At 56.0% G+C, this 14,207-nt stretch overlaps 3 protein-coding genes across 3 annotated transcripts; 2 read left to right on the top strand and 1 right to left on the bottom strand.

Moving 5' to 3' along the window:
• Positions 1-7,023: 7,023 nt before the first annotated feature.
• VDAG_08999 (50S ribosomal protein L4) lies at positions 7,024-7,907 on the top strand (the record flags this gene model as incomplete). The annotated part of the gene is made up of 2 exons (XM_009656802.1): positions 7,024-7,536; positions 7,605-7,907. The coding sequence occupies 2 exons, from the start codon at positions 7,024-7,026 to the stop codon at positions 7,905-7,907; spliced, it is 816 nt and encodes a 271-aa protein (XP_009655097.1).
• Positions 7,908-8,673: 766 nt separating this feature from the next.
• Positions 8,674-10,772, top strand: VDAG_08998 (rab GDP-dissociation inhibitor). The gene is made up of 9 exons (XM_009656801.1): positions 8,674-8,786; positions 8,890-8,914; positions 8,988-9,047; positions 9,119-9,146; positions 9,209-9,554; positions 9,627-10,166; positions 10,215-10,279; positions 10,305-10,370; positions 10,420-10,772. Exons 1-9 carry the CDS (start codon positions 8,741-8,743, stop codon positions 10,609-10,611), a joined length of 1,368 nt encoding a protein of 455 aa, XP_009655096.1. The 5' UTR covers positions 8,674-8,740; the 3' UTR covers positions 10,612-10,772.
• Positions 10,773-12,169: 1,397 nt separating this feature from the next.
• Positions 12,170-14,120, bottom strand: VDAG_08997 (nucleolar GTP-binding protein; the record flags this gene model as incomplete). Its single annotated transcript, XM_009656800.1, has 4 exons — positions 12,170-12,211; positions 12,268-13,445; positions 13,499-13,750; positions 13,808-14,120. The coding sequence occupies 4 exons, from the start codon at positions 14,118-14,120 to the stop codon at positions 12,170-12,172; spliced, it is 1,785 nt and encodes a 594-aa protein (XP_009655095.1).
• Positions 14,121-14,207: the final 87 nt, after the last annotated feature.

Genomic DNA, 14,207 nt, shown 5'->3' with positions numbered 1-14,207 from the left:
GGTCAAGCTGGCGACAACAAACCGTCGGTATTTGCCGTACCAGCAAAAGGACAAGTCCTCTCAGGACGCATCCAACCACTCCTCTCTTCACCCAACCTCGCCTGCCCAATTGTCGTGGCCAACCAAGGCCAACCAAGCACACCCGGTGTTCGTTCCGCGTCGGCCATCGAAAGCCCGACATGGATGGACCCCTGAACCATCTCGAGGTGGTCAGACGCCGAGGCTTTTGCATCATTCACCCATACAGATGCGGCCACCCACCTGTCCAAGAACCAAGCTCTGCCACCCCTCATTGAATCATGAGTTCGATGAATGACATTCGCAGCATGCATGCTCGCACCACGGGGGATGTGTGTCCTTTTCATCCGTCGTCATTCCCAGTTTCTTGTTGGATTTGACGACGCGACATCACAACATAATGACACAGAATCCGCCAGCCACATGATTCAGCGTGCCATCCCACACCGCCGGTGGGTTAGAGGTGTGCCTGTCAGCTGTCAACGTGTCTCGCCCGCTCCGATCGATACTTGTGTTGGGGGCCTGCACCTATGCCTGTCATAACCCCCAGAACGTTCACATATTCTGGCCTGGTCGTACACACTACCAGTTGAGAATATAGGCCAGGGTGGTGCCATCACTTCAACAAGCAAAAACCTACAAGTTCAATCAAGTATGCAGAGAGTTCCAATCCAACCAAGTTCACGCTGGTCGGGTTTCCATTGCAGCAATACGCAGCACGCCATCGCGGAATCAAACCCCCGCCAAGAGCCCGCTGTGTGCGAGAAACGGCCTCACCATCCCCTCCGGCTTCAAAGACCCACCGTCGGACATGAACCTCACCGGCTCCCCGACGTCCGGTAGTGACCCCGTAACTACGGCTTTCGGAAATCACAATCTAAATAGCAGACCATCATGAGCGCAGAGCGTCCAGATCCTTTTGCCCGGCAATGTAACGACATGTGTCTCCTACCTCAACACTCGGCGCAAGTGTCACGTGGATTGCTACAGTCTCGAGACTCTAGGATCGCTACAGGCCATTTGGTCAAGGAACCTTCATCGTTTTCCACAATTAGCAAAACTGTACGGAGCATGAGTACTTTTTGAGGTGTAAAGACTGCTGCTTGAAGGAGAAACCACAAATCGAGGATGACCGCCCAATGCACGCTCCCCTGTACACACAATGCAGGAGAAACCTTGGTCAAGTTGACTGAAGCCCGGCGTGCTCGATCTTGGAGAGCGCAGTCAGGGAGAGCATCTATTTCCTAAAAGCGTAACGGGATGGCTGCAAGACCAACGTTTCGAATACGTCATCCTAGCAGCACTCAAACATGACAGTTGCTCTCTTCCGAACGTCAAAGCCAAGTCAATGAACACTCACCTCCTCCAAAGTCCCTGCGCCCATCCATCGGGATTCTTTGCAGGAGCACAAGCCAGGATATCCTAGCCATCCAACGGATCCTGGTCGTGGCCGTGCTCATTCGTTCGTTTGCCCACCCTCCCACACCGCAATGGCGCAGAAGGTACAAAACGTGGGCGACACATGTTGCTCAATGCCTTGAGGCTACGCGACGTAACACAATGCGCCGTCGGAGATCAATGCAGTCGAAGCCTAAACCAACGATTTGACGAGTTCGTGCTTTGCAACTACCATGTGGCAAGGAAGGGGATAATCCACCGAAACCCTCGACAAAAGTGAGAGCTTGGATGCCATGGGTGTCGGAATTGGTATGCACAGCATTACGCACTGGCACGACAGTACCTTTTGCAGGAACGCGAGTTGATCGGGCAATCAAGCGCGGCCAGACCGAGTCAAGCAAAACACGGTGCCCTGCTTCCGATATATTCTCGAGCTCGCTCGCGTCCAATAGCGCCGTTTTGCCGTCTTCCCGCACTTCCGTCTTACTGACCGCGACCCGCGTGCCTACCCTACCGTCTGAATATTAAGCAGTGGCTGGCAAATTGGAGGGGAAGGGACTTGGGTGCGCGTGTTCAACAGGTTTGATGGTTGCATCTGGTTCCATGCTACCTCACAGGCTACCTTGCTGCCAGCGTGACAGGGTATGTTGGTCAGGGGCTTGTGGATGGTCCCTGGTGAGGAGCAGGCCCCCAAGGAATGCCCCCCCCACGAACGCGCTGGATCGATCGAAGTCGAGCACGCACTCTGTACATGTATGTAGCACGAGTCTCTTCAGGACGCAATCCAGTATGGATGATGCTAACGACATTTGCATTCTGACTACACGCAGAGAAGCCGGTTAGGCTGTTTCGTTAACCACGCCGATATCCCATTCACACAACTGTTCGCGAACACTTGTACCAGGCCAGCGAAACCAAACGCGTTTCCGCGTCACGAACTGTGAATCCGTTTGCGGGTGCTACCCCCACCGACAGCCGCCGACATCCTGGTCTGGTGGCGCCGAACCACTGCAGGGCTTCGAACGGCAGTGCGAGGGCAAGGAGGGGTTGATGCGTTTCTGACGGGAGACCCTCCTGTTAACGCCAACTGCTGTGGGACGATGATGGTCCAACGGGTGTACCTGCAATTGGGAGGGGAGGGGGGGGGGGGGCCAAATACTCCATCGAACCCTTTTGCGGGATCAGTCGACTCCATTATTTCTATTCTAGAAGGCTGCGATGGAAGATGTGGCCCTTTTGAAGCTATGGCCAGCCTGGACAACCGCGTTTCTCTGACGAACACAATAGTTCGTGACACCAGTTGCCTCCCTGCCTCCGCACAACCTCGTGATGGACGACCTCGCGTTCAATTCGAGAGGCGATTTTCACGTTGGCAGGCAGACATAATCTTCACAAGTTACCCGCCGTTGCCGAGCTTCGGCCGAGCAAGAAATACGCAACGTACCGTTTTCGCAGCTCAGGTCAGATCAGGTGCCTCGCCGTCGAGGCATGACTGACCCTTTCTCGGCGCAGGCGAGAGAACGGCCGAGTCAAGGATCAAAGTACCTGTACCAGGCTGACGACTGACCCACCCTGTTGTAAACTCCCCTATACCATGTCAAAATACGCCCATGATCAGCGGTCGACAACACAACGAACGAGCGAACGAGCGAACGAGAGACATCTCATCATGTCATGGAAGCGTCACTTGGGAAGCTTATTCGATTTTGCGACTCACCCGACCGAATGAGATCTGAAGCTATTCTGCCAATACACAAGAAAAGCATTGAAGAAAGGAAGAGTTTGCCACAAAGCCTTGCCGTTATGATCCCCCCCTCGTGGCATTCGCGGCATACCACGTACTGTACACGTACAGCCTTGAGGTTTGGTGGATGTCCGACGCTACCGAACCGCTGAGCATGTGTCGTGGGTACCACAACATTTCGCCCGCTCCTCGTGGCAGATCCTTGGCTGCGAGAGAAAAAGCGGACTTCTGCTTAAGGATATCCGACGGCTTGGCTGGCGATCTGGACAGGGGTATACACTCGGTGCCTCGGTCTGATGGAGATGTCTGATCGAAGAGATCCGTTCACACCATTGGTCTGTAGAAGGAGTCCTGGCACCGGCCTTGGCAAGTGATAGCGTCCCAGTGAGTCGAGCTAGCAAGCGACTTGCTGTTGGTACACTCACCAAGTACTTAGTTTCGTGTTGCCTCAGTACTACGCGTGGTTGGTTTTTCTTTCCCTCTCCTTTAACCCTCCGCTGTCCCTTTGTTAACAAACCTTAGAATCACGATACCTCGGCGCGACAGAAGGGGCAGCAGGGGGTTTGATTTCTGCGGAAGCTTATGAATGTTGCAAAAAAAAAATAGAAAAAACCTTTCTTTCACTCTAACTCTAGGTCGTGATGACAAGACCCCGCCCCCCTCCCCTTCCCATGGATCTGAGGGCTGAGGGCCAGGCTATCGCTCTGCCTGCCGCATGGCACGGACACCGCACATTACCTAGACGGAGAAACACCCCTGGCCTGTTGCGGCACGCTTTTACCGGATGGGTCTGTCACGCCCGAAGCCATCCTGGAAGTCAGTGCCATACGGAGCATTGCGATTACCACATCGCCGACAAATATCGTGACGATGCGGACTTACTGCCCGCTCTGAGACGGCGTGTACTTATGAATCGGCCATTGGACCGCATCCGACCGAGGCTGACGAGTCAGGTGCATCGAAAATTCTCACGATATCAAGTTTTGGTTGGAGATTGACAGGATGCCGACACACTTGGCACATGGCTACGCGCTGCAGTTCTTTGGCCAGGGTGCGCGTTAGCCTGCCCGTAGCCTTCCTGCCACCGTTATCCAAAGACTTTCTTGACTCGCCAGCGACATCGTCAAAGACTGCCCAGCCGCGCTCTTTGTTCGTCTTACTACCTTCAAGTATACCTGCCGCCCAGGGCACAACCCGTCGATCGTCAGCAAAGTACCGACGGCCGACTGGCGGTGGGTGCCCCCCCAGGATTGAAAATCACACGCCAGCTGCGGCATCGCCGAAATGTCCTCGAAGACCAAGGCGAGACTGTTAGCTGGTTTCCTCGGGCGCGTTGGAACGAACGGGCTTGGCCCTACTCTCCCGTGACGTTGTACATTATTCATGTTCATCCTGCCAGCGACATGTTGACTCTTGCGTTTGTGTTCCTGTAAATTTGCGCATGAGCGGTAGATCACCCCTGTTCAATTGGGATCAATGCGCGCTGTTCAGTTGTTGTGATTGCGTCGCGGCCTGTCGCACCAGTATGGCAGTTCGTGGTCATGTGGCCGAGCAGAGAACGGACAGTCGGATGCAAGCCGCTTTCTAATCAGCTCATCAACATGCAATGCAGGGGACCTGACGTCCATCTACGGCGACAATTTAACCGACAGAAAGCGACAGCGGCGGTGACGGTGGGCGGTGTGCACACCCAAGTCCTTCAGCCTTCCTGCTGTTGCGTGTTTTGCGACGCAGCACTGGTCACGAAGTTTGCTTTGAGGTGTTCCTGTACACGACAATCCGGTGTTCCCTCGTGTATTCCAATGGTCACTCGGAAGACACACTTCTTCTCCAGCTGTGCTCCTGCAATGGAAGGTTTGCGCCACGAGGTTCACGATGCGGGCATGATTGACGTCGTGTGCGACCAAGTCCGTGATATCGAAGACGGCATTTCCACCTCATCACGTCAATCGATGATCAGCTGCCTAGGTGTGCTAAGTTTCTGAATACGTTCAGACGCCCGCATTTGACGGCCTGCATGGGTGGGCATGCACGCAATTGCGGCGGTTGTTGGCCGGTGTCCCATTCAGCCTGAAGGTCCCTTGCAGTCGAGTTCATCGCCTGAGCAGGCAAGGCAGGGTGCGCAGACAAGAAGTGCTAAGTCGCTCATGGCCTCGGTGGCGGGATATAAGGTGCCGGTCACGTATGCCGGGGGAAGACCACAGAAGACAAGACAGAGTACCTACCTACCTGCATATTGGCATGCACGCCGGCACGCCATCAACATGCGCACCTGAGTGTGTGTGTGTGTGTGTGTGTGTGTGTGTGTGTGTTCAGGTAGGCTCGCGCGGCGATGCCGGAGAGCTGAAGGGCAAGGTTGAAGATTCAGCTTCGAGGTGTGTTCCGAGGCCACCCGCATGACCATGGAGGAAGCTGCGGTCGAATTGATGCATCGCGCCGAGAGCTGTCTCTGGTGTCATGCTCGTCCGCTGAGCAGACAACATTCAGATGTCGTCGTGATGCCGTCCCCATCAATGTCCCACCTGTCACTGAAAGCGGGCCCCGCGCAAGGGACGCTGTTGAGCCGCATCAACGTCCCACTCACGGGTGTCGCCGTGGTCATGACCACCATGTCGGCGGATCTATGAAGTCTTGAGGTGTGGTGGACCGGTGGACTGGTTCCTCTTCGGGGGCGGGCTGCACCCAGGCAAGCTGGTGCCAAAAAAGCCGCGTGGGAAAAAGATAGGTACTTGTATTAGTTAGGGACCACTATATCAATAGAAGAACTTGCCAGTTTCTATCATTCAATTATCCTGCCCTTTATTTCTATTCTATCTCGCATCATCTGTAGTATCTAGTCAATTCAGTGATTGACGCGTTCTGGATGTGCTTGGAGGTCTACCTAGGCCTCTATAGCTAGAATTAGTGGGTGATGGAATTGGTGCTGGAATCGCCACGCGGCTTTTTTTTGGCACAGCTTGCCAGGGTGCCTCCTCACCACCTCCACCCCCTATTCCCTCCCACCCCCCCAGACGGGGGCACTGTTCTCCGCATGGATGCGACCCGGGGCGTTGGGTCAAGATCAGGACCCAGATGACCTCCATGACAGCTAGCTAGAGGCGGACAAGATACAGCGGGACGCGTGTGGTGGACGACTCCATCCTGAGATCCGCCGATCTGACAACGGCATGACCCAGTGAAGGAAGGACGGGAGGGGCCTGGCGGATCACCTCCAAGGCCGCCCAGATGTCAGCCCCGTTTGGCCGTTTGGGGGCACCTTTCGTGTGGTGCGAATGGAGACATTGGGGGCACGACCGTGCTTTCGTCCAAGTGCGGAAGGCGAATTTTGAGTTTTGCCAAGGCCCTCACGGGCACGAAGCCAGAGCCGCCATGTTCGTCCAGCATCGCGAGGTTGTCCCTTCCTTGGAAGGCTGATGGATTTGGTTCAGCAGCGCAGGCAGGAATGGCGCCTGGCCTGCACCTCATTGTGATCAATGTTGCCGACGTCGATGCAATGAGTGATTGCACAGCGGCAAAAACCTTGTGACATATCTGCGTCGATACACATGTCTAGCTCATCTTTGCGTCTACACCTGAAATCAGTAAGGCTGAGCCAAGTTGGAAGAAATTCGACTGTCGATGTAGCAAGTCGTTGACCTGATTGACCTGGTATCACCCAGCCAGTAAGTGTGGCAAGACCGCTGAGGCTGGGGTGTGGCGCAGTAGTCGGTACATTGTAGGCCCGGGACAAGATCATGCTGATGCGTGATTGGTTATGAAAAATCCCAAGCTCAATTCGTAGCCTTCAGTTTCGTGAGATATTGTACAGTCCCCCTAACGGCGCAGCCTGAACCTCGACCACAGATAATCAGCCATTGTTCAATATGGCAAATGTCAACACACTGCGGCCTTCCATAGGCCGTCTCGCCACACGCGTAGCCATCACGCCCACACGAGCCGTCACGGCGCAGTTCCTCTCCTCCACCGCCGCCCCCTTCTCGACTTCAACGGCACAATGCAAACGCAAGACTCGCGATAACAACCGCCTTCGTGGCGTCAGCGCCCTTCGGCGTACAGGGCCCCGCGAGCCCCTCTCTGTGTCGTGGGACGAGCTCCCCAAGCCGGTGGACTTCAAACCCAGGATCGAGACGGACGCGGACCATGGGCTTTGGGGTTTCTTCCCGGCCGAGGGCAAGCTCATGAACCAGCCCAAGGAGGACGAGGCGCACGGGCGCGCGTGGACAGCGAAGGAACTGCGTGAAAAGGGCTGGGAGGATCTGCACGCCCTGTGGTGGTCCTGTTGCCGTGAGCGGAACAGGATCGCGACGGCCAACGCGGAGCGCATCCGCGCCCGTATGGGCTTTGGAGAGCACGAGGCGAACGAGAGGGACCAGGTGGTGAGTCTTACACTTTTCAAAACAAGAAGAAACGTGCGTGGCATTTGGGCTGACATGTTGCGACGCAGGTCCAGCAGACTATGCAGGGCATCAAGCACGTCCTGACCGAACGGTACTACCTGTGGGAGGACGCCCGCGAGCTGGCGAAGAACGACCCCGAGGTCGACCTGTCAGGGAACGGTGAGGCGTACCAGCCTTCGTACGAGCGTGGCGAGGACCACCTCGTTGCTGAGCCGAGCGAGGCCACACTCGAGGAGGCCACACGGAAGACCGATGCAGCTGCCTCCACCGCCAACGTCGAGGGCGTCCAGATCGACCCTTCAACATTGCCAGCCGGCGACAAGGCGCCGGTGCAGTCGCAGAAACTATAAAAATACTTTGGGTAACACTATCAGTCAGAGTAGAAGGTCACACTCGGTCAGTTCCGGTCGGGACCATGTAAAAAGTACCTGTACTAGCGTATCCAGAAATGATGTACGATACGAAGAGGGCATCGCGCAAAGGGAGCCGAGTTCATCAAGTTTTTGAACAACCCATGATGCTTGAATGTGCATTGCGAATGTATGCCCAGTGATCCCGGCTCGTGGCAGTCACGAGGCTGCCCTCGAGAGATATGCAATCCAATGCCAATACAGTGCATTGTCCAAGGGGGTTAGAAAGAACTACATGGCACAGTACCTACCTAGGTAGCTAGGTACCTAGGGCAGTCATGGATCACTGCATAAAGACGACCAACCCTGCTGGCTACTACCGAGCAGACCGGGATAATCGTCCCAGCAGCGATGCAATGCTGCATGATCCAAGGTCGTCTCGGGTGCCTTCGAGCTTGACAGGAGCTCAATCAGACGAGAACTGCTGCGAGGGCAGCATCCCGCCCACCGCCTCGTGAGCCACCCCAGTGCAGACCAGTCGCGGCGAATTATGGTCGCAAGCGCTGGAGCTCGCCAGGCGGGTGCACAGTGGTGCATTTGCACTGCTGTACCGATGCACGACCCCTCCAAAACCTCGACCCCAAAGGCCCACCTGAAGGCCCGACCGCTTCTCCAGTCCTTCCCATTCATCATACCTAGACGCTGGCCACTCCGCTTTAACCAAACCCAAAACCCCCCCTCAACCCAAACCAGCTCATCCCGACACATCTCGCAGCCACTCCTTTCCAGGCACGCAATAGAAATCAACCGAAAACAGCTCCCAGACCGCAATCATGGACGAGATTGCTAAGGAGTACGATGTCATTGTCCTCGGCACTGGTACGTCTACGTCTCGTTCCCCTCGCGGCCTTGCCCCGCATCATCGTCCTGGCGTGGGGTTCTTTACCTATGCTTCCTAGCTGACCGCTCTACCGCCGTATAGGCCTGACCGAGTGCATTCTGTCCGGGTACGATTATATTTCGAACAAATCATCGAATCTCATGTCCGGCCAAATTATGCTGACATTCATGACCCCATAGTGTCCTCAGTGTCAAGGGCAAGAAGGTCCTCCACATTGACCGCAACGACCACTACGGCGGGTAAGCTTCCCCCTCTGACAACGGCCCGCTCGCCACCATGATTTGAGGCAACACAGCTAATGCATCGCCAGCGAGGCTGCTTCTGTCAACCTTGAGACGGTATATCTCCCGAACCTTGCAAATACTGCTTCCGAATCCGAATCTGACATGATACACTATAGCTCTTCAAGAAGCATGGCAACTACCAGAAGGGCGAGGAGCCATGGACCAAATACGGCCGCCTCAATGATTGGAACATCGACCTTGTCCCCAAGTTCCTCATGTCCTCTGGCGAGCTGACCAACATCCTCATCTCTACCGATGTCACGAGGTACCTCGAGTTCAAGCAGGTCGCTGGCAGCTACGTCCAGCAGGGCCAGGGCTCCAAGGCTACCGTTGCCAAGGTCCCTTCTGATGCTGCTGAGGCGTTGCGCTCCCCCCTGATGGGCATCTTCGAGAAGCGCCGCATGAAGAGCTTCATCGAGTGGGTTGGCACCTTCGACCTGAAGAACCCGAGCTCCCACAAGGGTAAGTCCAAGCTCTCGACTGCCCCTGAGCTGTCGACTCGTGTCACAGATCCGGCTAACATGAAACGAACAGGCCTGGACCTTAACACCGCCACCATGAAGGAGGTCTATGACAAGTTCAGCCTCGAGACCGGCACCCGCGACTTCATCGGCCACGCCATGGCTCTGTACACTGATGACAACTACCTCACCACACCCGGTGCCGCTCCGGAGGCCATTGAGCGCATCCGCCTCTACGGCAACTCGGTCGCTCGCTACGGCAAGTCTCCGTACATCTACCCTCTGTACGGCCTAGGAGAGCTTCCCCAGGGCTTCGCCCGTCTCTCCGCCATCTACGGTGGCACTTACATGCTCAACACCCAGATTGACGAGATCCTTTACGAGGATGGCAAGGCTGCCGGCATCAAGGCCACCATGACTGGTGCGGACGAGATGAAGTTCGAGACCAAGGCCAAGACTATCCTCGGAGACCCCAGCTACTTCCCCAACAAGGTCAAGGTCGTTGGCCAGGTTCTCCGCGCCATCTGTATCCTCAAGCACCCCCTGTCTGGCACCAACGATGCCGACTCGGCTCAGCTCATCATCCCCCAGAGCCAGGTTGGCCGCAAGAATGGTAAGTAGCGAAGCACCAACGAACCATGAACACTGCTGACCTGACCAGACATCTACATTGCCACCGTGTCCTCTGCTCACAACGTCTGCCCCAAGGGCTACTGGATCGCAATCGTCTCCACCATTGCCGAGACGACAGCGAACCACCACCCTCGAGCTGCAGCCCGGTCTCGAGCGCCTTGGCAAGATTGAGGAGCAATTCATGGTGAGTTGCAGATTATGGAGAGGGCAGCGACATGGGCTAACTGAACCAGGGCGCTCCTATCCCCATCTACGAGCCCACCGATGATGGCTCCAAGGATAACGTATTCGTTTCCAAGAGCTACGACGCCAGCAGCCACTTCGAGACCACCACGGACGACGTCCAAAACATCTACCGCCGCGCCGCCGGCGAGGCTCTCGTCGTCGAGGGCCTCAGGGAGGGTATCAATGTTGCTGACGAGTAAGCGACACAGGCAAAGAATAACAGCAGGATACGTATCACATAACCAGGCACATATACCAAACCAGTACAGTACAGCGGAGGAAACAACCCGGGGGCGGAACCTTGATGGATGCTTTGGCGATAGCTTCTCCGTAGACGAGTCATTTATCTGATCTTTGGCGGGCAACTATCAAATTTACGTTAGTAGCGTTGTGAGCGAGAAAGTTGAACCTTGAATTGATACAAATGCATCTCCACACCAAGCCCGCGGTGGTGTCTCACTGAGCATCATCTAGTCATCACCCAGGGTTCAATGACTGGTCGTATCGTTCACAAGAGCATACCTTCCCCGGCAGAATCACGCCAGATCCCAATGAACGATAGCAAAGCCAGTCTGCCAATGCTCTGGTCATGTGCCAGTCTTTGTTAAGCCCTGTAGCAAGCGTATGCAGCCCGCATGCGTGTTCCAACAGGGTTCAAAACAGTCAAGGTTTGTGACGGCAAAATGACAGCTCACTTCGCATTCTTGTCCATGAAACGTTTCAGTCATGACAGTGCAGAGTTGCTGATGTCGTCATTGTTAAATCAGTGCAGGACTTTCAGGTCGCAGGATCATGTGATGTGCCGAGCATCGACTGGATTGCAGCCCATGGCATCAACGTCGTCGTTGAGGTATCGGGGCGGCGTTCATATCAGGCATCGGCATAGCCTTTGCTGTCCCTTGCTGTCACTCTTGTCGACCTGGAGACCCTCTTGTGGAAGCACAGTCTCCGTGCTGGCAACGGGTTGAATCACTTGAGCTTCTTCAACCGTGCTTGCCTTGGAGTTTCATGGAGAGCCCGGTTGCATTGCTAGTCTTCTCTCGGCCTAGGATACTGGAAGTGCTGGAAAGCCACAGAAAACATGTAGCAAGCAGCAAAGCAGCTCGCGAGAGAGGGGTTCTCGTAGGAGGCACAGGTGGCTCTCGCTACGGATGGGCGGCATGACCTGAAAGTGGTATTGGGAGAAACAGATGTTGTTTTGGTCGAGGAACATGCTATACTCTCACATGCGTCAACCATTTTACGAAGGGATGTTTTAGCTACGTGTGTGAATATGCACCCGTCATCGGATGAGCGACTGAATCTGTCATGCCGAAGGCTTAAAGGGACAGAGGCAGTCACATTACAAGTATTAGACCCTGACCTTTACAACGAGCACTGCCGACTCGGAAGCGTGCATGCTCACGGCAAACGTCGACTGGCTGGCGGTGGCAGGATCCTTTCTCACGTGGAAAGGTGGTCGACCCAAGGCCGGAAGCGGCTCGTGCAAGGACACGAGTTGTCAGGTTACGGAAAACACGGCAACACCAGGGTGCGATGATGAAACAAAAGTCAATTTCCTTGCCAAAGGTCGTAAATAACATGATCATTTTTATGTCCGGCCACGAGCTCTCAAGAGCCGGCAGCCATTGGGACGGTAACGTCCCGAGAAGAACCACCACGCGCCAAACTCCCCGACGAAACAGATGCCACGAGTGATGATCCATATGCGCGAGAGGAAGACCACCAGCTTCGAGAAGAAGCAGGAGAAAATGCTGCTTAACGACTCCTCGTGGAGCCCATGCCACGCTTGCCGGCGAGCTGCATCTCGTGTTAGTAAACGGAAGAGGACGGAAGATCGGGCATGAGTCACTTACCAGATGCCTCTGCAGCGAAGCCGTAGTGTGACGATCGGCCTCACCCTGCCTGGCCATGCGGTTCATCTTCTTCTGGCCCAGCTTGGCCATGCGCTCAGCCTTGGTGCGACTGCCCTCATCCTCCACACCGTCCTCGCGACGGTTGACAGCAGCCTGGCTGCGGGACCGGGCGCGGCTCTGCGACCGGAGGCGCTCGCGCGGCGTGGCATCGAGGTCCATGGCGTCGGCGTCTTCGGTGCCGGCACGGCTGCGTCCGAGGGAGCGGCCGCGGGGCCGAGACTGGGAGCGCGCGCGCGACACAATGTCGGTCGTGTCGACACCGAGCTGGTCGAGCGCGTCGTCCATCTTGGACAGGGGGATGGGAACCTTCTTGCGGGGGATGATGGCCTGGTTCTTGAGACGCTTCTTCATGCGCGCCTCGTTGCGGATCTGTCCCTGCTTCTCGCGGATCAGCTCCGCCTGGGCGAGCACGGTGGCCTCCTCCTCGTCGTCGATCTCCTCGTCCGAGTCGTAGTAGCCCTCGGCCTCGAGCTTCTCCTCCTCCTCCTCGAGGGCGGCGAGCTTGGCCTCGATATCGGGATCGATAAAGTCGGCGACGTTCTTGCCGTCGAAGATCTCGGGGATCTTGTCGTACTTCCACTCGGGGTTTGCGAGGATGTAGTCGGCGCGGAGGTCGACGTTGAACACGCCAGCACCGCCCTGCTCCTCCTCGACATCCCGCGCAAGCCTCCTGCGCTCGGGGTCGGTCTTGTCGTACTTCTTGAGGTTCTTGACGCCCTCGGGGATGAAAGTCTGGAGCGTCTGGCCGCCCATCGGGGTCGCGACGTGGATGCGCGACATGACGTCAGCCAGGCGGCCGCCGATGGCGCCGCTGCTGGTGGTGCCGGCGTTCAGCTTCTGCGAGACACGCTCAGCAATGAGGCGCTCGCAGACGGCGTTCTTGACGTCCTGAACGCCCTCCTGAGTGTTGCAAGACAGCTGCAGCATCTCGACCTCGCCCGACTTGAGCAGGCCCTGAAGCTTCTCCTGCGTCTCGGCATCGAGGTCCTCGACCTTGGTGATGTCGATCTTGTTGATGACGAGGAAGACGAGCTTATTGGAGAAGAGGGGCTTGATCGAGGCGAAGAGGTTGATCTGGGCTTCGACGGAGTAGCCGCACTGCTCACTGAGATCCATGACTGTGATCCATTAGAAAATGGCCATCAAACCAAGTCGTGACACATGTACTCACAATACATGACCGCTGAGCGCAAATGAGCAAGGGCTGTGATGGACTGCATCTCGATCGTGGACCTGCAAAAAATGAGTTTGAGTTTCCCCAAGTGTGGTTTGCGGCAGACGTACATCTCCTCAAGAGGGTGGTCCAAGATTCCGGGGGTATCAATGCACTGGAAACGAAGGTACTTGTAGTCAAAGTGACCACAGAAGAGGGACTTGGTCGTGAAGGCGTACGGCTGAACATCGACATCGGCGCGAGACACGGCTGCAGATGCGCGTTAGTCCAGTTTCCTAGCCGCGAGGACTCGACGGGGCAGCTTACACTTCAAGAAGGAACTCTTTCCAACATTAGGGAAGCCGCAAATGACGAGCGTCCTAGTGTTGGGGTCGATGGAGGGCAGACGACCGAGATGCTGGCGGACCTGCTCGAGGTACAGGAAGGTGTCTTTAAGCCTCTTGATGAGTGTGGCCATGCGACCAAGCGCAGCGCGTTTCAGCTGCTTGCACTGGTACAGAGACTGGCCGTACTTCAGAAGACGGACGTAGTCACGACCAACACTCTCGATGAGCGACTTGCAGGTCGAGATCTGGCCAAGAGCGATTTTGAGGTGGTCGGCATCGTACAGGGTGTTCATGAGATCGCGATGGAACGGGTGGATGTCGTTGAAGCCGGGGGAAAGACTCGATATTCTGGGCCAAGCTTTGTCCGAGCAGGTTTCCTG

Source organism: Verticillium dahliae, genomic scaffold, assembly GCF_000150675.1.
Source record: "Verticillium dahliae VdLs.17 supercont1.24 genomic scaffold, whole genome shotgun sequence".
Taxonomy (NCBI): domain Eukaryota; kingdom Fungi; phylum Ascomycota; class Sordariomycetes; order Glomerellales; family Plectosphaerellaceae; genus Verticillium; species Verticillium dahliae.
The sequence above is the reverse complement of the archived record's forward strand: the minus strand, read 5'-3'. Positions and strand labels throughout refer to the sequence as shown.